The sequence below is a fragment of the Hypanus sabinus genome, chromosome 5 (assembly GCF_030144855.1).
Source record: "Hypanus sabinus isolate sHypSab1 chromosome 5, sHypSab1.hap1, whole genome shotgun sequence".
Classification (NCBI taxonomy): domain Eukaryota; kingdom Metazoa; phylum Chordata; class Chondrichthyes; order Myliobatiformes; family Dasyatidae; genus Hypanus; species Hypanus sabinus.
This window is the reverse complement of record NC_082710.1, coordinates 158,811,395-158,835,425: the sequence shown is the minus strand read 5'-3', so window position 1 is coordinate 158,835,425 and position 24,031 is coordinate 158,811,395. Positions and strand designations below refer to the sequence as shown.

Here is a 24,031-nt window from a genome sequence, read left to right as displayed (position 1 = left end):
ATACAGGGTAGTAGTTATGGGTGATTTCAACTTCCCTCAAATTGACTGGCACCTCCTGAGTGTGAGGGGGATAGATGGGGCTGAATTTGGCAGGTGTGTTCAAGAAGGATTCCTGACACAGTATGTGGACCGGCTGACAAGAGGAGAGGATCTAGTTCTGGGTGATGAACCTGGTCAGGTGACAGACCTCTTGGTTGGGGAGCATTTTGGTGAGAGTGACCACAACTCCCTTTGCTTCAGCATAGCTATGGAAAGGGATAAAATCAGACAAAATGTTAAAGTGCTTAACTGGGGAAGGGCTAACTTTGAAGGGATGAGGCAGGAACTAGCGAGAGTAAATTGAAAACAGATGTTCAAAGGGGAAAGCACAGAAGTAATGTGGGAGAAGTTTAGGGACCACTTGAGCTGGGTTCAGGATAGGTTTGTCCCACTGAGGCAAGGAAAAAATGGTAGGAAAAGGGAACCGTGGCTGATGAAACATGTGAGGCAACTCGTCAAGAGGAAAAAGGAAGCATATGTTAGATATAAGAAGCAGGAAGTAGGAGGGGCTTATGAGAAATATAAGGTAGTCAGGAAGGAGCTAAAGAAAGGACTTAGGAGAGCTTGAAGGGGGCATGAGAAGGCCTTGGCATGTAGGATTAAGGAGAAATCCAAGGCGTTCTATGCATATGTGAAGAATAGGAGGATGGCAAGAATGAAGGTGGGACCGCTAAAGGATAAAAAGGGCAACATGTGCATGGAGGCGGAGGAGGTTGGGGAGGTCCTAAATTAATACTTTGCTTCAGTATTCACAATTGAATAGGATCTTGATCAGGGTGAGGTCGAAGTAGAGCGGGCCTGTGTGCTGGACAATGTGGAGATTAAGAAAGAAGAAGTGCTGGATCTTCTTAAAAACATTAAGATTGATAAATCCCCAGGGCTGGATATGATACACCTCAGGTTGTTGTGGGAATTGAGAGAAGAGATTGCAGGAGCATTAGCTATGATCTCTGAATCCTCTTTGGCTGCAGGGGAACTGCTAGAGGACTGGAGAATGGCAAATGTAGTTCCCTTGTTTAAAAAAGGTAATAGGCAGAAACCTGGGAACTATAGACCGATGAGTCTTACATCAGTGGTATGCAAACTACTGGAAAGGATTCTTAAGGATAGGATCTACGAGCATTTGGAGAAGTACAGTCAACATGGATGGTCAACATGGCTTTGTGAAGGGAAGATCGTCCCTCATGAGCCTGATTGAGTTTTCTGAAGAGGTAACAAAAGAAGTTGATGAGGGTAGGGCAGTGGATGTGGTCTACTTGGACCTTAGCAAAGCATCTGACAAGGTCCCTCATGAGAGACTCATCCAGAAAGTCATGAGGCATGCGTTAAGTGGAACCTTGGCTGTTTGGATAAAACATTGGCTTAAAGGAAGAAAGCAGAAGGTAGTTGTGGAAGGAAAGTATTCTGCTTGGAGATCGGTGACTAATGGAGTGCCACAGGGATCTGTCCTGAGACCCCTGCTATTTGTGATTTTTATAAACGACCTGGATGTAGAGGTGGAAGGATGGGTGAGTAAGTTTGCGGATGACACAAAGATTGGAGGAGTTGTGGATGGAGCTGTATGTTGTCGAAGGTTATAAGAGGAGATAGGCAGGCTACAGATTTGGGCAGAAAAATAGCAGATGGAGTTCAATCCATACAAGTGTGAGGTGATGCATTTTGGAAGGACAAACCAGAAGACTGAGTACAGGATTAATGCTCAGTTACTTAAGAGTGTGGATGAACAAAGGGACATTGGGGTTCAAATCCATACATCCCTCAAGGTCGCTGCACAGATTGATAGGGTAGTTAAGAAGGCCTATGGGATGCTAGGCTTTATTAACAGGGGGATTGAGTTCAAGAGTAGAGAGGTCATGTTGCAACTCTACAAATCTCTGGTGAGACCACACTTAGAGTATTTTGTTCAATTCTGGTCACCTCATTATAGGAAGGATGTGGAAGCTATAGAGAGGGTGCAGAGGAGATTTACCAGGATGTTGTCTGGTTTGGAGAACAAGTGATATGAAGCAAGGTTAGCAGAGCTGGGACTTTTCTCTTTGGAGTGTAGAAGAATGAGAGGGGACTTGATAGAGGTCTACAAGATTATGAGAGGCATAGATAGGGTGGATAGTCAGTACTTGTCTCCCAGGGCACCAATAGCAAACACCAGAGGGCATATGTACAAAATTAAGGGAGGGAAGTTTAAGGGAGACATCAGGGGTAAGTTTTTTTACACAGAGGGTTGTGAGTGCCTGGAATGACTTGCCAGGGATGGTGGTGGAGGCTAAAACATTAGGGGTATTTAAGAGCCTCTTGGACAGGATGAAAGAAAAATGGAGGGTTATGGGGTAGTGTGGGTTTAGTACTTTTTTTTAAGGATTATATGGGTCGGCACAACATGGAGGGCTGAAGGGCCTGTACTGTGCTGTAGTGTTCTATGGTTCTATAAAGAACATTGATGTATTGACAGTCAATCCCAAAGTGCAGTTTAACACAGAGAGAGGGAAATTGGAAGTGCTCCTCCCTTAGGCAGCATTCCCCCACTGGCTCTCCCGATTGTTGTCCAAAATTTCCCACTTGTACCAATTTCAAAAGTCAAAGTTAAAGTAAATCTATTATTTTGACCTACGTGGCTCCATATATTAGCTTGAGATTCATTTTCTTGCAGGCAGTTACAGAGACAATAAAGAAATGCAGTGGAATTTATAAAAAAAAAACTCTACAGCAGCAAAGACTAACAAGAAGCTAAAGTGCAAAAGAAGACAAATAGTGAAAATTTAAAAAATAATAATAATACTGAGAATCACACACACACACAAAATGCTGCCTATTGGCAGTGTCGTTGTGACTGAAGGGAGTGCAGGCAATGGGATCTGGGGCTACAAACAAACTTTTGGAGTATCAGGCAGCATCTGTGGAAGGAGAGGAATGGCCAATGCTTTAGTTCAACCCCTTGTATCAGAATGGAGGGGGAAGATAGCTAGTATAACCTGGAGAGAGGGAGGACTGTTGTCAAGGCCAGATGGGAGACTGATAGACTGAAGAGGGGTGAAGAATGAAAGGCAGATTGAGCCGGGGGAGGGGGAGGAGTGGAGTTGTGAACCTGAGGACAGCCCTCAGGTTTCTCAATGTGTTACACAAGGTACAAAATGGGCAGGTGGAGTGAGGTGGGTAAAGGTGCCTTCCATCATGCTGTTCTAAGACTATTCAATGGTCCCTACCATGATAAGTTAGACTCTTGCCATCACAGACTACTTCAATATAGTCTTGTACATTATTGTCTGCCTTCAATGCATGTTCTCGGTGGCTGTTAAACTTTGTTCACCAGTCAGTTATTGCTTTACCTTTCTCTACCTCAATGCACTGTGTAATGAATTGATCTGTTCACTGTATCTTAGTACATGGAGCAAAAATAGATTAATTCCTATTCCGATATTCCAATTTCATTTCTGGTGGTGGGGGATAAGAGAAACACAGAAAATCTACAGCACAATACAGGCCCTTTGGCCCACAAAGCTGTGCTGAACATGTCCTTGCCTTAGAAAGGTTGGTGCTGGCTGCTGGAAGCTGATAAGCAGGAACAAGGACTACCATTGCTGGAACCTGATAGGTAAAGGAGGTGAGAATGGGAAACATTAAAAAAGGGAATCTAAGGGCAGATGGAAGAAGATGAGGTGTGGTCAATCCATGGGTGAGATGTGAGGATGGAATCAGAAGGGAGGAGGACATGGAGAGAGTGGGAAAGGGAGAGGCAAAGGGGAATGAGAAGGAGAGGTGGAGGGGAAGGGCAAGGGTGGGAGAGGAGAGAGACAGGGAGAGTGAAGGATGGAAAGGGTAACAGGAAGAGAGAGAGAGAGAGAGAGAGATGAACCACAAGGTGCATAAGATAATGAGAGGCAATGAATGTCTGGCGTTTTCCCAGGGCTGAAATGGCTACCACGAGAGGGCACAGTTTTAAGGTGCTTGGAAGTAGATACAGAGGGGATGTCAGGGGCAGAGAGTGGTGAGTGCATGGAATGGGCTGCCGGCAACGGTGGTGGAGGCAGATACAATAGGGTCTTTTAAGAGACTCCTAGATAGGTGCATGGAGCTTAGAAAAATAGAGGGCTATGGGTAACCCTAGGTAATTTCTAAAATAAGTACATGTTCGGCACAGCTTTGTGGGCCGAAGGGCCTGTATTGTGCTGTAGGCTTTCTATGTTTCTACATGGCTGCAGGTTTATCCCCCTGCTCTATTTGCTTTATACTTATGACTGTGAAGCTAAACACAGCTCGAATACCATACTTAAGTTTGTTGATGACGCCACTGTCATTAGCCAGATCAAGGGAGGTGATGAGTCAGCATATTGGAGGGAGATTGAAATTCTGGTTGAGTGATGCTACAACAACATTCTCTCACTCAATATCTCCAATTCCAAGGATCTGATTATTGACTTCAGGAAGAGGCAAATGGAGATTCATGATCCAGTCCACATCGGGGGATCAGAGGTGCAGAGAGTCAGTAACTTTAAATGCCTTGGTGTTATAATTTCAGATAATTCCTCCTGGGCCCAGCACTTAAGTGCCATTATAAGAAAGCATGGCAGAGCCTTTACTTACTTAGACATTTGCAAAGATTTGGCATGACATCTAAAACTTTGACAAACTTTCATAACTGTGAGGTGGGGTGTATAACTGACTGGTCGCATCATGGCCTGGTATGGAAACGCCAATGTAATCTGGCAAAGAGTAGTGGATATGGTCCACTCCATCATAACTAAAGCTTTCCACACCATGGAGCATATCTACACCGAGTACTTTCAGGAAAGCAGCAGACATTATCGAGGACCCCCACCAGCCAGGTCATGGTCTCTACTCATTGCTGCCATCAGGAAGAAGGTCTGGGAGCCTCAGATCCCACGCCAACAGGTTCAAGAACAGTTACTGCCCCTCTTTGGACTGTGGGAGATACCAGAGCACCCAGAGGAAACTCACGCAGTCACAGGGACAATGTACAAGCTCCTTCCAGGCAGCGGCGGATATTGAACCCAGTTTGCTGGTACTGTAAAGCATTGCGCTAACCCCTACACTACTGTGTTGCCCCAAATTCTATTATGTTTCTTAGATATACTGAGTAAGCCCGCCTGTAAGAAAATGAATCTCAAGGTTGTATATAGTGACATATATGTACTTTGATAATTAATTTACTTTGGACTTTGAGGGAGAGGTAATTGTAAGAGAGAGGGAGAGAAGAGAGGAGAGGGGGAGATCGGGGAGTTGGGGAAGTGAAGGACAGTGAGGAAGAGAGATAGAGGGGAGAGGGAGACAGATAGGAAGAGGAAGAGGGAAAGGGATAGGTACACAGTAATCGAAAGAGATAGAGAGTGAAAGATATTTTATCAAATCACTTTGCCAATTGAAGAAGATTGTCTTCTGACCTTTCCGACAGGGTAACAGTTTCAGAGATAATTGTCTGCAAAGTGCGTCAAGGATGTACTTTCCTTGTGAAAGTGTTGCTGAACAAAGGAACCTTTGTTTTTTTTCTTTAACAACTCAAGAGGCGAAGTCCAGTTTCTCTGCACCTGCAGGCATCTCATAGACACAGGATCTTACTTACCAAAGCGAAATACTAAAGACAGTGGAAGTGTGATGTGAATACGCAAACTGCTGTTGCCACGAGTCAGATAGGCTGCACCTGCAAAGAGGGTAAAACGGTCAATGAGCTGCAACTGGAAGGGAAAAGTGGAGCTCGGTTTGGCCAGTGAACAGGTGGAATGAGCTGCCACAGAATGGCAGAAGTGGGTCCTTCATAGCATTTGATAAAAGTGTTTGGACAGGTGCATGGATAGGAAAGCTTTCGAGGTATATGGCAAAACACAGGTAAACAAGACCTGCTCAGGTGGGCATCTTGATCAGCATGACTGACTTGGGCCGAAAGGCCCGTTTCTGTCTTGGATGTATTACTGTACGAATATTGGAACCTAGTGGGAAGAGGATAAAGATGAACACGTGCACTGGACTGCTCTGGAATTCCTGTTCAGGGAGATCTTTCGTCCTGACTTTCCTTGCAGTTCTCAAGTTAAAAATAAGGCTCAAATTGAGACCCACAATAAACTCATTCATTGCAGGGCAGCTCCCTGACATCACCCAGATTTTCCACTTCCCCTCATTTAAACAGAAGAAGATATTGAAGGTAGCAATTTAGAAGTCTGAGGGAGACCATTCAGCCCATCACCCCCTGTTCTGGCTCTATTGTATTTCCTTGTTTTCAAGATCTGAATGTCATTCCTTAGGGCTTGCAAACTCGCAACTGCTCCCAGCTAGATCAAAGGCAGCAAAAGCATAGGAGACACAGCCACCCAGAGGCAAAACCGCTAATCAGACTCTCTTCTGCTAATAATACCTCTCAACTCAAATCTATTACTTACAAAAGAACTTAAGAAAACAGGAAATGGAGTAGGCTACTCGGCCTCTCAAGCTTGCCCTGCCTCTTATCATAATCATGGCTAACCACATAGTCACAGAAGGAATGTGCAAACTCCACACAGACAGTATCCAAGGTCAAGATTAGAATCAGAATCTGGTTTATTGTTACTGACATATATCGTGAAATATGTTGTGATGTGGCATCAGTACAGTGCAAGATAAGAAAAAGTTGTTATTAGTTGGAATAGAAAAGTAAATAAATAGTGTAAAAGTCGAATTGCGAGGTGGGTTTATGAGTTCAGTGTCCATTCAGGAATCTGATGGCAAAGGGGAAGAATCTGTTCCTAAAGTATTGAATGTGGATCTTCAGGCCCCTGTACCTCCTTGCCAATGGTAGTAGTGCAAAGAGGGTATGTCCCAGGTGATGAGAGTCCTTAATGATGCCTGCCACCTTGCTGAGGCTCCACCTTTTGAAGATTACCTCAGTGGTGGGGGAGGCCTGTGCCCATGATGGAGCTCAGTTGAGTCTACAGCCCTCGGCTGTGATCGGGTCAGGACTGAACCATTTCACTGGCGCTGTGAGAAGGTGACCAGAGTACCTGTGCCAGTGTGACAATGAGGCAAAGAGCTGAGCTTCAGGTATTTTACACTGCTTTGATTTTTATTGAGTTGGGAGGTGTGGTAGTGAGAAGCAGAAGGTCATCGAATTACTAAAGCAGAATGTTTCTCAAGGGAGTTGATGGCCTCCACTGATTGAAGGATTAGATGTATGTTCAGTACTGGGTTTTATAGAATCAAGTAGTATGGAAACAGGCCCTTCAGCCCACCGACCATGCTGGAAATCTAGTATACATCTCAACCAATCTCATTTCTAGCACTTAGGGTATAGCCTTCGATGCAATGGTATTTCTCGTATTCACCTAAATTAATTGCTTGGAGGATATTCCTGGATTTTCTCCAGTCGGTATGGATACTTGAAATACCCTTAATCCATAGCCTTAACCATTCAGCCCCTCCACACCAGCAGCACACAGAGTCTGCAGTGTGCTCTGTCCAAAAAATACCCAGGCTCCTGCTTCAGCACCTGCCAAACCTGCAACCTCCACAAAGCCAGCAGAGGGGAACAGCAGGCCGCACACTTCCCCTCCTAGTCATTCGCCACCCTGGCATGGAAATCCACAGCCGTTCCTTCATCCTCATCAGGTCCCAGAAATCCAGCCCCAGTAGCACCATGGAGGCACGTTCACCTGAAGGGCAGCTGTCGCTCAGGTCATCAGCTCGCTCCCCACCTTCTTGAGGGCAACAAGGAGTGGGCAATAGATGCTGGCCCTTTCATTCATTCAAGGGATGTGGGCTTCACAGGCTGAGCCAGCATTTAATTGCCCCTCCCTAGCTGCCCTTATGTAGGTGGCAGTGTGGTGCTCTTTGAAGCAACGCAGTCCTCGAGGTGTGGGTCCACCCAAAGTATTGAGAGGGAAGGAGTTCCAGGGACCCGGTGAGCGTGAAGGAGCACCGACATATTTCCAGGCCAACCTGGCCCGTGGCTAGGAGGACAACTCATGGGTTGCTGTGTCCGCTCTGCTTTCACTGTCCTTGATCTAGCTGGTAATCGGTCGTGGGTTTGGAAACCCTTACCAGTGACATTCAGATCTCGAAAACGAGGAACTACAATAGTGCCAGAACAGCGGATGATGGGCTGAAGGGCCTCCCTCAGAGTTCTAAATTTCTGTCTCCAATGTCCTCGTCTGTTTAAATGAGGGGAAATGGAAGATCTGGGCGATGTCGGGTAACGGCCCTACAATGAATGAGTCAATTGTTGAAGGTTTTGATTTGAGCTTTATTTTTAACTTGAGAACCGCAAGGAAAGCAAGTGGGGTCAGGACTAAAGGTCTCCCTGAACAGGAAGCCCGGAGCGGACCCGCGCATCTGTTTATCTGTATCTAGGAGCAGCTGCCGCCCGTGTCTCTCACATAGAATCTCGGGCCAGTCACCAGCCACAGGCAGCCCTGCTAACACACAGATATATATAGATCTCTTGCAGGGGATGAGAACGCTCAGTGCTGGGCTGAATTGAAAAGCAAACCTTTTACTCCAATGTGTTCTCATCTCATCTCAGCTTAGAAACAAAGGCAAGACTTATTTCCTGGAGAAAGACACTGGCACTTGACGAGACTGGAGTATATCCAACGTCCTACACTCCACTGAGGCTGTGGGCTGAGTTTTAGCTCCCCTATTCCCAGCAGCCAGGGTGGGGGGAGCTCATCGGACAGGATCTCCCCTTCCCCTGGGACTGGTTTCCTCTGGGAATTTTCTGCAGTGGGACAAATCACTCCATCCTTTACGGACATGGAACACGTGGAGAGCAGAGAGGCCAAGGAGGTCGGATCGCCGGGGTGTCTGGTCACCTGCCTGAACAAGGGCTGGAGGCGAGTCTGTGGTGAGTGAATGTTGCACCAAAATGTGAGCCCATAACCACCCCCCCCGACCCCCACTCCATCCTACAACCCTTCCTCACTTACCCAACCCTGTCTCGAGTTGAAGAATTTAGAAGCAAGTTGTGCTGGTGATGGCTCAGTGTGACACAGTGACATAATTTTAGCTCTTATCAGCTCCCTCTGGTGCCTCTCCTCTTTCCCTTTCTTCCATGGACCACTGTCCTCTCCTATCAGATTCCTTCTTCTTCAGTTTACCTCATCCACCTATCACCTCCCAACTCCCTATTGCTCCCACCCACCTACATGTGCCTACCTTCCCCTCACGTGGCCTCACCTATCACCTACCTGCTTGTACTCCTTCCACGTCCCAGAGATGCAGAGATGGTGGGGAATTGGCCGCCGTATCTTGCTACTGATGTGCAGGTGAGGGATAGAATCTGCAGGGAGAATTGTTGGGAATGTCTGGAGAATAAAATGGGATTAGGGTTAGAGGTGAGTGCATGGGTACTTTGTGGAGCGGGCGCGGTGGTTTGGACAGACAGGCTAGGCCAAAGGGCTGTGACCATGCTGTAGACCCTCCCAAATGCTGCCAGTGAGCTTTCTCATTGGCAAGATTCCAGGATAATGGTGATGATAAGGAATTCACTCTGCATTGGAGTGGTGGAGAGGAAATTAAAGCTTGCAAGAGGGACGAAGAGCACGGGCAGTGGGGCTGATTGAGGGGGGGCAGGTATGATGGACTGAGTGGCCTCATTCTGAGCCCTACCGAGTGCCTGTTTGAACCCCAAGCTTCATCCTGAGGACGCAAGGGATTGGCTGGTCCTGTTTGTGGGATTGAGCTGTCAAAGGGTTACACAGCACACACCCAGGGGGAGTCAACACTGCCATTCAACACAGGCTGTGGTGGAAGGAGATGGCTCCCCCCCTCCCATTCCACCTGCCAGCACTATCACCGCTCCCACAATTAACCACTGGGGTATGTGATCGGGTGAGATAGGTAGTGCAGCATCCCACCCTATCCCACCTCAGTATTAGTTTGATTTGCACAGTTTGTATCCTTTAGCACATTGGATGCTTCTCAGTCTTTGTTTATGCACACTTTTTCATTAAATTCTATTGTATTTAGTTTTTTCCTGTAAATGCCTGCAAGAAAGAGGAAATTTAAGAGAAATTTGGATGTCCAAGAATGGGAGGAGTATGGAGGGCAATGGTCCAGGTGTGGGTTGATGGGACCAGGAATAACAACAGTTCAACATGGTCTAGATGGGCCGAAGGGACTGTTTCTGTTCTGTGGTGCTCTATGTCTAAAATAATTCTCAAGGTAGTAAAAGTTAACATATAACGTATGTATTGTAGTTTGACAATAAATTTACTTTTAGCTTTGAACTTTGATGTACGTGAGCGAGGAACAGATCCCTGGGGATGGGACACTCCTGATCAGCGCCCCTGCACCGGCTTTCCTTGGTGTGATTTACAATGGAGACACATTGCAGAGATGAAGATCAAACACACTGAAGTATACTAATATATTGTTCAGCTAAGAAGCTGATCATTGACTCCTGTGATATATGGAGAACCCTGACTCACTGTTCATCTTTGAATGGAATTGCTCCACTCAGCTACTCTCCTCCCTGCCGTCTCCCCTCAATCACCCCAACATCAGACCAGTTTTGCCTGCTGGCTCCTCCTGTTGCCTAGGTGTTGCTGAGCAGTGGAGACCATGGAGACAGTCTTTGAGGAACAGGAGGAAGATGGTGAGGCTGGAGCCAAGCTCTACCTTGAAATCAGAGACAGAGTCAGACTTGTTCCTCAGTTGGAAAGAGGGGAAGTTTTTTCTAGTTGATGAAAATATCAAGGTTTCACAGAATCCCAGGACAGAGACTGACACAATGTGGGCCTCCCTCTACATTTTCCCATCACACACACCCCATGGCAAGGACAGTACAAGTTAGATACAAAGTGAAGCTCCCTCTAGACACTTCACTCACCCATCACACACTGCCAGAGCAGGGACTGTACAGATTAGACAGAGTAAAACTCCTTCAACACTGTCCTGACATCCAGTCCCAGGATGGGGCAGCACCATAACACATCCAGTAAAACTCCCTCTACACTGTCCCGTCACACACTCCCAGAGCAGGTTAGACACGATTAGCAGGCTTGCTAGTCCATACCTTGCTGGTGTTTCAACTGTATGTTGAAATTACATCCCATAGCCTGTGGCTCAGGAGCTAATTCTGGAAATGAGCTCCACAACTCTGTGTGGGGAATTCTCTCTCACTGTTCCAGATCCCTGAACCAAGGTGACCGTGCAATCGGTAGAACTGATTCTCACCTGATGAATTCTGTTCCTTGATAGAGGTAACCTTCCCTGCCAGAAATAATGTTTCTTCTGGGAAATTAGATGAGAAAAAAAGGTCTGTCATTACCTCTCTTCCTTCCTGGTGGAGTTGTTGGCTGGAATCGAGACCTAAGGTCAATACAAGATGAGGTTCACAAGAACAATCCAATGAAAGAAAGGCTTCATGTATGAGAAGTATTTCATACCCTGCCTCTCTACTCAATGGAGCTCAAAAAGATGGGGTGAGTGGAGAGTTCTCATTGAAAACTATGGATACTGAAAGGCATGGATAGAGTGGATGTGAAATAGATTTTTCCATTAGTGGGAGTGTCTAGGATCTGAGGTCACAGACTCAGAACAAATGGACACCCTTATAGAGATGAGATGAGGAGGAATGTAGTTAGCCAAAGGGCAGTGGATTTGTGGAATTTGATGACAGAGGGGGATGGAGGCAAAATCATTGGGTGTACTTAAGGCAGAGATCAATAGGTTTTTCATTGGTAAGAGAGTTAATGGTTACAGGGAGAAAAGGTGGAGCGATGAGGTAGGAAAAGATCAACCAGGAATGAATGGCAGAACAGATCAGATGGGCTGAATGGCCTGATTCTGCTCTTACATTTTACAATTACAGTTGTAAGATCTCCATATATCTTGAGATTTACCAAACCCAAAGGATTAGAAGAATGAGAGTAGTTGGAGTCTGGATACAGTTTAAACAACTGTCTCTTACAAAGGCCAGCAGCTTGGGACTTGTGCGCTAAGAAAGCAACAGTGAACATCCAAATTGCTTTCCTGGGCACCAAGATTCTTTGCTTTTCATAAGACCATAAGATATTGAAATACAATTTGACCATTAAACCTAGCAAGTCTGCTCTGCTATTTTATCATGGCTGATTTACTATCCCTCTCAACTCCATCTCCCTGCCTTCTCCCCATAACCTTTGACATCCTTACTAATTAAGAACCTGTCAGCTTCTGTTTCAAACATATCAAATGAAGTGGTCTCCACAGTAATCTGTGGCAATGATCGCCACTGCTGGCTAATGAAATTCCTCTCCATCTCTGTTCTGAAGCATTGACTTTCTATCCAGAAATTGTGCCATCTATCCCCGGACTCTCCACTATAGGAACCATCCTCTCCATGTCCACTCTATCTAGGCCTTTCAATATTTGATAGGTCTCAATGAGATCACCCCTCATTCTTTAGAACTCCAGTAACTATAGGCCTAGAGCTACTAAACACTCCTCATTCATTAACTTTCTGTTCCCAGGATCATTCTCGTGAACCACCTCTGGAGCCTTTCCAAAGCCAGCACATCCTTTCTTAGGTCAGGAGCCAAAAACTGTTCATAATTCTCCAAGTGTGGTCTCAGTAAAACGTGATAAAGAATTTGTCTTCCTTCAACTGGATGGGGTGTGTGTGTGTTATCTGGCAGAGGAAACTGAATCTGAACTGGCCTTTAATATCACTGGCATGTCATGAAATTTGTTATTTTGCAGCAGCGATACATAATAATAAACTATATATTACAACAAGAAATATATATTAAAAATTAAATTAAATTAATAGTGTAAAAGAAGAGGAAAAAAGAAAGAACAAAATAGTAAGGTAGTGTACATGGTTCCATTGTCTATTCAGAAACGTCACGGCGGAGGGAAGAGGCTGTTCATAAAACATTGAGTGTGTGTCTTCAGGCTCCTGTACCTCCTTCTTGATGGCAGCATTGAAAAGAGTGCATTTCCTGGGTAATTGGAGTCCATAATGATGGATTCCACCTTCTTGAGGCATCGCCTTTTGAAAAGGTCCCCGATGCTGAGGAGGTTAGAGCCCATAGTGGAGCTGGCTGAGTTTACAACTTTCTGCAGCTTTTCCTGACCCTGTGCAGAGGCCCCACCATACCAGATGGTGATCCAACCAGTTAGAATGCTTGCCACGGTACATCTGTGGAAATTTGAGTGAGACTTTGGTGACGCACTAGGTATACTCAAGCGCTTATACAGCCACTGTTGTGCCTTCTTTGTAATTGCATCAATATGTTGGATCCAGGATGCAGACGGTCTTCAGGGATGTTGACATCTAGGAACGTGAAGTTGCTCACCCTTTCCATGGGCTGTTGTTGAGTTGTAGGCTCTGTGGAGGGGGATGCACTAGTGACAGATCCTTCCTGTTGCAGCAATGATTCTTCCCGGCTGCATGAAAATAAAACAGCAGAGGTGGAACTGGCTAATTGGAATGCACTGCCCGAGGGCATTGTTGAAGCAGACATTCTCACAGCTGCCCCCAGGCGCTATGCGGTAAATTAATTGCCCCCCCCCCCCCCCAAATCAATCCTAACATTTAAGTGAGTGGTAGAATCCAGCAAGGATACAATTGTATAGAAGACTGCAGACCCAGCACTGGTAGAAAGGGTTGAGCCCTGTGCCTGAGGAAGGATTGCTGGCCCTGGAGAGGGTCCAGGGGAAGTCAGCAAGAAAGATTCCAGCAATGACAGGCTTAACATCTGAGGAGCATTTGATGTCTCTGGGCTTGTACTCGATGGAGTTCAGGATGGGATCTCATTGAAACCTATATGATACTGAGAGGCCTGGATTCAGCAGACGTGGAGAGGATGTTTCTATCAGCAGGAGAGTCAAGGATCCAAGGGCACAGCCTCAAAATAAAGAGACATCCCTTTAGAACTGAGATGAGGAGAGATTTCTTTAATTAGGGGGTGGTGAATCTGTGGAATTCATTGTTTCAGAGGGCCATGGAGGCCAAGTCACTCGGTGTATTTAAGACAGAGAATAATTAGTTCTTGATTGGTGGGGGTTTGATGGGAGAAAGAGAAAGGATAGAGTTAAAATCACCTATGATGGGATGGTGAAACAGTCTTAATGGCCTGAAATGCCTGATTCTGCTCCTATATCAAGCTACAACACTACACTTGGGTGAATACCCACAGCAACTGGCAACTATGATCTCAACGATGTTGAAACATTATCAAGAATGTGAATCCCTGTAAGGCATCAGGCCCTGACAATGTACCTAGCAGGGTCTGGAAAACCTGTGCCAGGCAGCTGGTGGGAGTGCTAAAGGACATCTTCAATCTCTCACTGCTGTAGGCAGAGGTTCCCTTCTACTTCAAAAGGGCATCAGTCATACTGATGCCCAAGAAGAGCAGGGTGAGCTGCCTCAATGACGATCACCCAGTAGCAGTGAAGTGCTTTGAGAGTTTGTTCATGGATAAACTAAGCAAGGACCTGGAACCACTGCAGTTGGCTTGTGACCTCAACAGGCCTACAATAGATGTAATCTCACTAGCTCTTCTCCACTCAGCCTTGGACCACCAGGGCAACGACAAAATGTACGTCAGGCTGCTGTTTATCAATTAGAGCTCGATATTTAATGCTGTCATCCTCTCAATACTAATCGACATGCTCCAGAACCTGGGCCTTCTCTCTCCCCCGTTACTGGATCTTTAACTTCCTCATTCAGTGATAACTTCTCAACCTCAGTGGCAATCAACACTGGCATGCCTCTCGGGTGTGTGTTTAGCCGACTGTTCTGCTCTCTCTGCACTCTGGCACAGGCTCAAATGCCATCTATAAATTCACAGGTAACACTGTAGTTGTTGGCAGAATCTCAGGTAGTGACTGGGTAGTGTACAGAAGTGAGATAGATTAGCTGGTTGAATGTGTCACAGCAACATCATTCTCAACATCAGCAAGATTGTGGACTTGAGGAAGGAGAGGTTGAGTGAACACACGCCATTCCTAATTAAGGGGACAGCGGTGGAATTGGTGTGCACCTTCAAGTTCCTGGGCGTCAATATCCAAGAGGATCTGTCCTGGGCCCAACACATTGATGCAATCTCAAAGAAGGCATGCTGGTGGCTCTACTTCGTTCCGGTTTCGAGGAGATTTGATACATCACCAATGTCTGTAGATGTACGGTGGAGAGTATTCTGACTGGTTACATCAAAGTCTGGAATTGAGGCTCCAGTGCTCAAGATCATGAGAAGATACAGAGGTTTATAACCAGCTCTATCATGGGTACAAGCCTCTTCACCATTGAGGACATCTTCAGGGAGTGACGCTTTAAGACGTCAACTCTCATTAAGAATTTAGAAGAATTTATTTGAATGTTACACCCACCCCACAATGTGAAGGAGTAAAAACCTTTTTGTTCACCCTCCCTGCTTGGGACATGTCTTCTTGTTATTAACATCTGGGAGGAGCTACAAGACACTGAAGACCCCACTCAATGATACAGAAGCAGCTCTTTGCTCTCCCTGTCAGATGTCAGGAACCCATGAACTCTGCCTTGTGATTCCTCTTTTTGCACTATTTATTCACAATTTCACAACTTTTAGTAATTTCATGCTTTCGAATTCCATTTCCATTTCCAATGCCACAAAGCAATAAATGCCACACCATGTAAGACAACGTTAATGCACCTGATTCTGGTTCTTATGGATTAGTGTAAATGGTTGCTTGATGGCCAGGATGAGGATGGTGGGCCAAAGGGCCTGTTTCTGTGCTGGATATCTCCACAACTCTAAATATGTCACGTTGAAGTGCAAGGTTAAGGCCTCATGGTTTAGATGTGGAAGTGCACAGAGACTGCATCCTTAACTACACAGTGGAGGGGGTTGCTGGTGCAATTGCCCATACTGCGAAACTTCCCGGGCTACTTTTGCTCCATCTTGGAATTTATTGTTTCCTTTCCTACGGTTGCCATGGCAGAATGTAAACAATCAACAAAACTGAGGCTGCTCATTTGGTGAAGGTCTGGCAGATAAATAAAGTAACTGCTGAGTTTTTCAGAGGGATCTATCCCTGGAAAACAGACTGCTCAGCAAAATTTAATAAGTTTAAAAGGCTGGATGAAATGTGTTCTTGGAATTTTAAGTGCATTTCATTTGGGTCAAATGATGTGGAAACAGGCCTTTCGGCCCACCAATAACAACTTTTTATACTGAGCCCATAATGTTAATCCCACGCACCCATCAACTCCCCCCCCCCCACCCCCAACACTCTGGGGACAAGTTATAGAAGCCAATTAATCCACCAACCAACATGTCATTGGAATCTGGGAGGAAACTGGAGTACATGAGGGATCTCCTTGCAGTTACAGGGAGAACGTGCAAAGTAAAAGACAGAGTCAGAGTTTGGGATCGAACCAGGGTCTCTGGAGTGTGAGACAGTGGCTCTACCCACTATGTAACTAGCCTAGGGTAGAGAGTGACTGAGTATTACTGACACCCAAAAGGTAGCTTTGTGAGTCAAAGGCATATATCCCAATGGTGCTTTGTGAAAACTCATAAAGATGTTTGGAAGTTAAGGAATATAGAAGCTGGCTACTGGTTTTGGAAAACCTTTAAGCTGATGTATGTGTTTGAGAGTGTGTTTATGTTCGATTATGCATATATACATGTATGACATGTGCATGTGTGTGTCTATGTGTGCGTGCATGCCTGCCTGTGCGTCCATGAGTGCAAATGTACATTATGTGTGTATGTGTATGTGCACATTTGTGCATGCCTGCACCCACGCATATGTGTCTGTGAGTTTGTGTGTCTCTATTCAACCAAGTCAGATCTCCAGTCCTTGTGGATTCCATTTCCATTGGACCAACACCTCACTCTGGATGGTAGCTGTCAGTGTGAGAAAAATCACATTCAAAAGATTCCCACTCTATCAACCCCCGATCCTCAAAATCGGACACATCTATTACCAAAGGACCACTTGAGAAGAGAAGGGCTGCCGTACACTGGTGCTCTGTCCGGATATGTAAGATCCTGAGGGACCTTGACAGGGTCGATGTGGAGGTGGTGTTTCCATGTATGGGAGTATCTAGAAGTAGGGTGTCTCTGTTTAAAAATAAGCAGTTGTCCATTTTACAGAGCAGGAGCAATTTTTTTCTCAGAAGGAGATGAGTCATTGGAAATCTCTTCCTCCATGGAAGCAGACTTGTTGAAAATGGAAGTATATTGGTTGTTGATGAGCAAGTAGATGGAGGTTGTTAATGGTGGGGGAGCACAGAGTTGTAGTTACAGTCATTATCTTCACCACCAACACACAGTAGCTTCAGTGGTCACCAACCACAAAATGGGCTACTTCGACAGCACTTCCGAGACCCACTATCTCTACCATCTAGTGCAACAAGGACAGCAGGCAAATGGAGGCTGCACACCTCTGCACAATGCCCTCCAAGTCGTACACATCTACCTGAGAAATCTATCCTCATACCACCAACATCACTGGGTCCAAATCCTGGAACTCCTGTCCCACCACACTCACCCCACAGAAGGCATCTCAACACCCCCATGCTGTCTTCTCAGGGAAAATTAGGGTTGAGCAATAAATGCTGGTCTTGCTGTTGATGCCCAGATCACAAACTTGAATTAAAACACATCCATCAGATCAGCTGTCTTCACTAAACAGCAAACAAGCTTAAGGGTTGAGTGGCCTTCGACTGCTCTTAATTTAGAGTCACAGAGTTGTAGAAAACTACAGCACAGAACCGGGCCCTTTGGCCTATCTTGCCTGTGTCAAACTATTTAAACAGTCTACTCATATCAACTTGAACCTGGACCATACCACTTCGTACCCTCCTATCCAGGTGCCTATCCAAACTCATTGTTCTAACTTCCAGTGAGCCCAGTTCAAGACAACCATCAAAGAAGTTGTGGTCATCTTACTCTAAAAGCTATCTCAAACTAGAAAGATAACAAGACATCCCAGTGATAACAATAATCTCTGGAATAGCCAGATTCAACTAGTGTGACACCGGCTGCAGAAAAACTTAAGCTTCTAGAAAAATACAGAATCAGCTATACTACAAATACCAGAACATTCACTGAAAAGTTACACCTATATGTGTGATTATATAAAAATACAGGAATTAAAATTACAGAAGTTAAACTTCAAGAAAAATAACAATTTTACACTCTAATCCATCAGTAGTGAGGAACTGGTCTTTCCTAATCTCATATTGAAAGGGTTAATGCAGTGACTGTAGTCTGTGCTTGGCACTATGGACCTGGAATATTCTGATCTTCTACTGAAAGGGTTAATGCAGTGTCTAGGGCCTGTGCCCGGCACCAAAGAACTAGCATAATATGTTCTTGTACTAATAGGGTTAATGCTTCACCTTCAGTTTGTGTCTCTGAGGAGCTGGTGCCTTCTGATTGGGTTTTGAAGTGTTTAATCTTGTCTGAGGTCTGTGTCTAGCACTGAAGAATTGGTGTTTTCTAATCTGATGCTGAATGGGTTAATCTTATAAGCACAAGCAATTATACAGACGTTGCAAATCTTGAGCAACACACACACACAATACTGGAGAAACTCAGCAAGTCAGGCAGCATCTATGGAGGAATAAATCAGTCCTGGTGAAGGGTCTCAGCTCAAAATATTAAGGGTTAATATTGTACTGGGGTCTATGCCTGGCTCTGAAGAACTGGTACTTTCTAAACTGATGCTAAAAGGGTTAATCTTGTACTGGGAACTGCCTGGCACCAAGGAACAGGAACTTTCTAATTTTGTGCCGAAGGGGTTAATCTTGTACTGGGGTCTTAGTTTGATCCTGAGTGCTTCTCCTCTGATCCTGACTGGCTGTTTGTGAAAGATCGTGATTTTTGTGACGAGAGAGTTAACCTACCAACCCACTGCTCATTGCCTTGCACTCATTACAATATGAGGCGCACTGACTCAGTGAATGCAGCCGCATCAGAAATAGCTATGCCAATCTATATATAGGCACACACAATCCTATAGGCACTTAGCTCAGCTCTAAGTATAGAGCAGTGCCAATTACTCGATGTTGTGTCCATGATGTTCAGGCAATTTCACACTGGAACCTCACACCAGGAGCTAAGTGGTTCTGGGGTTCAAGGGCAAAAATGTTGATTTGAATCCCCTACGCTCAATGGCAATGTACTTGCCAGGATCCCAGTGCCCTTCGTTCAGATTATGTGTGGGTGCCCTCTGCATCGCCAACCTCATCAGCCACTCTAGTCAACACCCGGTTCACCGAAGTGCAGACCGCTGACCGCTGTCATCATTTCCAAACTGAAAATGGAGGCATGGGTAGGTGCAGAGGCTGGGTGAGGTTGCTGGAAGAGCAGGGAATGATCTCACAGTGAGGCAGAGGATACAGGAAGCAAAGGGAGAAATAGAAGGAGGCTGGAGGGAATAGTAGACAGAGATGGAGGGGCAGGAAAAGAGGAAGACTGAAGGCCTCAAGACCCAAACACTCCGAGTGGATTGGTTGACAGTTCACCAGAACATAAAATCAGAAACAACAAAAAAAAAACAGAAAATGCTAGAAATACTCGGCAGGTCAGGTAGCCTGAGAGAGAAACAGTGATAATGTATCAGGTCAAAGATGAAAGAACTCAGTGGGTCAGACAGAGGCAGCATCTGTGGAGTGAGGAAGCGTTAATGTGTCAGGTCAAAGATGAATAACTTCAATGGGTTAATAGCATCTGCAAAGAGAGAAAAGTTATGCTATTAGGTCAGGTCAAAGATAGAAAAACTCAATGCATCAGGCAGCATCTGTTGAAAGTAACAGTGTTAATGTTGGAAATTCTCAGCAGGCCAGGCAGCATTTGTGAAGACAGAAACAAAGTTCACATTTTAGGTGAAGACCATAGAAAGAAATTGGAAAGCTAGTGGGTTGTAGAGAGGGTGGGAGAAGGGTGAAAGGACATTGGCCTGAAACATTACCTCTGTTTCTCTCTCCACAGTTGCTGTCAGATTTGCTGAACTTTTCCTCAGGATTAGGTTTCTGTTGTAGATTTATGCAGGTTTCTTTGATTTTCAGTTCCTGATAACTTGGATGTACTTGAGTCAGTTTTATTTTCTTCAGATGATGATAAATGTTTTAGCTTCTATCCCAACCTCAACCTTGCTGTTTTATGAATAATCCAGTCCTATTGGCTTCATGTTATTTGAATTGCCAGTGATTGACATATAGTGCTGCAGCTAATGGAGCCACTGCTATGTAGTATAAGTGACCTGGGCTCCATCAGGTGCTATTTTTGTGGAGTCTGCATGCTCTCCCTGTGACTGTGAGGATTTCCCCTGGGTGTCCCAGTTCCCCCACATCTCTGAGGGATGCAGGTTGATGGGTGAATTGTCCAATACAACTTGCATCTGGTGTGCCAGAGAGTGGTAGAGTCCGAGATAAGCTGATGGGAATGTGGGGAGAGTGGATCGCAAGGAAATTTAGTCAGGAATTGTGTTTGTTCAGAGAGTGGCATAGACCTGATGGGCTGAATGGTCTCCTCCTGTGTTGTAAGGAAATGTGGTAATATCCCAGGCATACTTGCTGTCAAAGGAGATGTTTCTTGGAGTTTCATCCAGTTCTTTGATGGGTGTTTTCTTGGGAAATAGCTCAACCCTCAGAGCTCTTCTGATGTTGCTGTCGAGCTGGCTCTGGCAGAGCTGGTCACACACCCTGCAAGAGTGGCTGTTCCAGGTCCACCCAATTCCCTAGCATGTTTCCCTCCTAAACAAATCCTCCCACACCCCATCTCACACCAGGTTCAACCATCACTAGCTTCCCTTTCTCTTACTTTCGCTATTTTGGTATTCCCATCTCTTCCCTCATCCTTGTCTCCGTGACGTCCCATTCTGAAACCTGCCAAACTTCCAACATGCTTCAGTTCTGGGCACCAGCATGTTCAGTGGGTGAACCGCTCCAAAACCCACCTTTCCGTCCTCTGCTTCCTGGCTCGGATTAGTTTATTGTCACACGTGAAATCAAATTCCTTGCTCGGGTGAGGCTCACAGAGCAGACAGTTAATATACACTCGGTGGCAACTTCATTACATACCTCCTGTACCTAATAAAGTGGCCACTGAGAGTGGGTTTATTGTCTTCTGCTTCTCTGGTACATCCACTCTAAAGTTCGATGTGTGCATTCAGAGATGCTCTTCTGAACACTACCTTATCTGATTTATTGTCATCCTGAGCCAGTCTGGCTGTTCTCCACTGATCTCTCTCATTCACAAGCTGTTTCTGTCCACACAAGTGTCACTCACTGGATTTAGTTTCACACCATTCCCTGTGAAATCTAGAGAATATTGAATGTGAAAATTCCAGGAGATCAGCAGTTTCTGAAATACTCAAACTACCCCATCCGGCAGCAACAATAAACCTACGGTAAAGTTACTTAGATCACATTTCTCCCCTATTCTGATGTTTGATCTGAACAACAACTGAACTTCCCGAGCAGGTCTGCATACTTTTATGCATTGAGTTGCTGCCACATGATTAGAATTTTGCATTAAAAAGCAGGTGTACAGTTGTTCCTAATAAAGTGGCCAGTCAGTGTAAGTACAACAATAAAGACAGTGACAAGTGCAAAACCGCAGGACAGTCCACAGTGTAGTAGTGCACTCTGCAGCAGTGATAAAAGAAATGCTGAAATGACAGTAATAGAAGAAATAGAATTAACAGTCTGAGAACGTGGCAGCACCACTGAGAAGAGGATGGGGAAGGTGTTGTTGGTTCAAGACTGTTCTCAAGTTGTAGCATTGCGGTTAACATAACACTTCATAGTGGCAGCATCCTGGATTCAATTCCCATCACTGCCTGTAAGGAGTTCAGCACAACGCTATTGGAATCTCCATGCTTGGCTCGGTACTAAATTTAGTGTGATAACTGCTCCAAGATACGCAACGGGACATTAACGCAACGTATGAGTCTGGTGCATGGGCCACAGTGGTTAACCAGAGTCCTGTACTGATGCTGAGACACAAATTCACATCCGTCCTGGCAGCTGTGGAACTTAAATCTACTGAATCATCTGGAAGCGTGCACCTTGCACTTTATATCAACCCATCAACCTTCAGGCCAGGCCACTCAGGGACTGGTACTAACATTATTTTGTGACTGTATGCAATGGATCATAACTAAATGTGCTGTGTGTAACTATATGTATTGTGTTTTGCACCTTTGACCCAGGGAGAACGGCTTTGTTTAGGAGTATAGATATGTATGGTTTAATAACAATGAAGTTGAACTTGAATTTGAAGTTAAAAAGCAACATTGGAAGTGGAAGCTGTTGCCCTGAAGTAAGAACCCATGAGGTTCAGGAGAATAAGTCTGCCATCCTGCACCAGTTTTGACTGGAGTCATACAGAGACGCAGCATGGAACCAGGCCCTTCGCCAATCAGGTCCATAGTGGTTGGTAACCACCTACTTCCATTAATTAATTAATTATTTGGTGATACGATGTGGAACCAATGAGCCTCGCTGCCTAGCAGCCTGCCTAGTTTGCCCTAGCCCAACCACAGGACAATTTATAATGACCGATGAACCTACTAATTGGTGCATCTTTCGATTGTGGGAGGAAACCAGAGCACCTGAAGGAAACGGTCAAGCTCACAGACGGTGCTGGAATTGAACTCTGACTTCAACTCCCCGAGATGTAATAACTTCACACTAACCATTATGTTACCATGGGTTAATCTTACAGTAATCACAGTTATTATCCTCTCCGCACTTCCATGAACTTTCCCCAGGTTCCATCACTCACTTACACACGGGACAACCTACAGTGAAAAATTAACTGCTAGCCAGAAAGCCTTTGGAATATGGGAGGAAACCAAAGCACTTGTGGAATATCTAGGTGTTTAGAGGAAGATCATGCAGATTCCACATAGACAGAGCTGAGGATCATCAGGCCGACAAGCTCGTATTAAGAGCCATGGGACGTCATGGTAGCGTAGTGATTAGTGCAATACTATTGAAGCTTCTGGCATCAGATGTTAGAGTTCAATCCTGGCGTCCTCTGTAGGAACTGTGGAATGCATGGGTTTTCTCCAGATGCTCTGGTTTCCTCCCACAGTCCAAAGACCTACTGGTTAGTAGGTTCATTGGTCATTGTAACTTGTTGTGTAATTAGGCTAGGGTTAAATCGCTGGAGGTTGCTGGAGACACACTCAAAGTGGCAGAAGGGCCTATTCTGTACTGTTTACAAATAAATAAATAAATGCACTGATCACTGATGCAATCATACCAGATCACAAGGGAACCTGCGTGAACCTGGATTCAAATTTATTGATCACACGTACATCGAAACATTCAGTGAAGTGCGCTGCTTGCATTAACAACCAATTAAGGATGTGATGGGTGCTGCCTGCAAGTATCGCTCCACATTCCAGCATAGACATAGCATACCCACAATGCTTGGCAGAACAACACTGAACTCAACAAAACAACAACAAGCAAATCAAGCCCACTTATTCCCTCGCAGCCACACTAACGAACAGTCCGCCAACTCCAGAGGAGTTCTCCAGGCCTCCAGTCTCCAGCCATCTCATGCTACATCATTTATAAATAAGACAAAACATTTTTGATGGATTTCCTTCATAATTTTCCAAACCACTGGACAAAAAAGTAAACTAAACGAGAGAGATGACAGGACACAGGAGGGTCAGTAAAGTTAAGGGAACACCTGGAGAATGGGACAATGACAATAACCTACTCTCCAACTTTTTGAAAAACTGACAACTCAGTATCTGATTCACCAGGTGATGGTTTCCATGCTCCCTTCGAACTCACTGGAGCCACACATGTTGCAATCCCTGCAAAGTCCACAGCTCTCCTTTCCCTTGTTCCCTTATAATTCACCAAAACCATTTTCCCCACCCTCTCTTTAAACTGACTGGCTCACTGGAAAATTTATTTCACTACTCCTTGACATCTAAACAAGTCAATTATACAGTGCCTATAAAAAGTATTCACCCCACCCCTCCCACCATTCCCTTGGAAGATTTCATTTTTTATTGTTTGACAACATTGAATCACAGTGGATTTAATTTGACTTTTTTTGAATCA

General features: G+C 45.1%; 1 protein-coding gene across 8 annotated transcripts in view; it reads left to right on the top strand.

The window, feature by feature from the left end:
* Positions 1-8,518: 8,518 nt before the first annotated feature.
* Positions 8,519-24,031, top strand: part of syngap1a (synaptic Ras GTPase activating protein 1a) — a 640,363-nt gene continuing 624,850 nt past the window's right edge. For 3 of the 8 annotated variants that reach the window (XM_059970722.1, XM_059970723.1, XM_059970718.1), the window contains exon 1: positions 8,520-8,860. In XM_059970722.1, coding sequence (XP_059826705.1) covers positions 8,770-8,860 — 91 coding nt within the window. In that variant the 5' untranslated portion in view covers positions 8,520-8,769. Of the gene's footprint in view, positions 8,861-24,031 lie in introns of all 8 variants that reach the window. The other 5 variants (XM_059970719.1, XM_059970721.1, XM_059970717.1 and 2 more) reach the window with 4 other exon arrangements.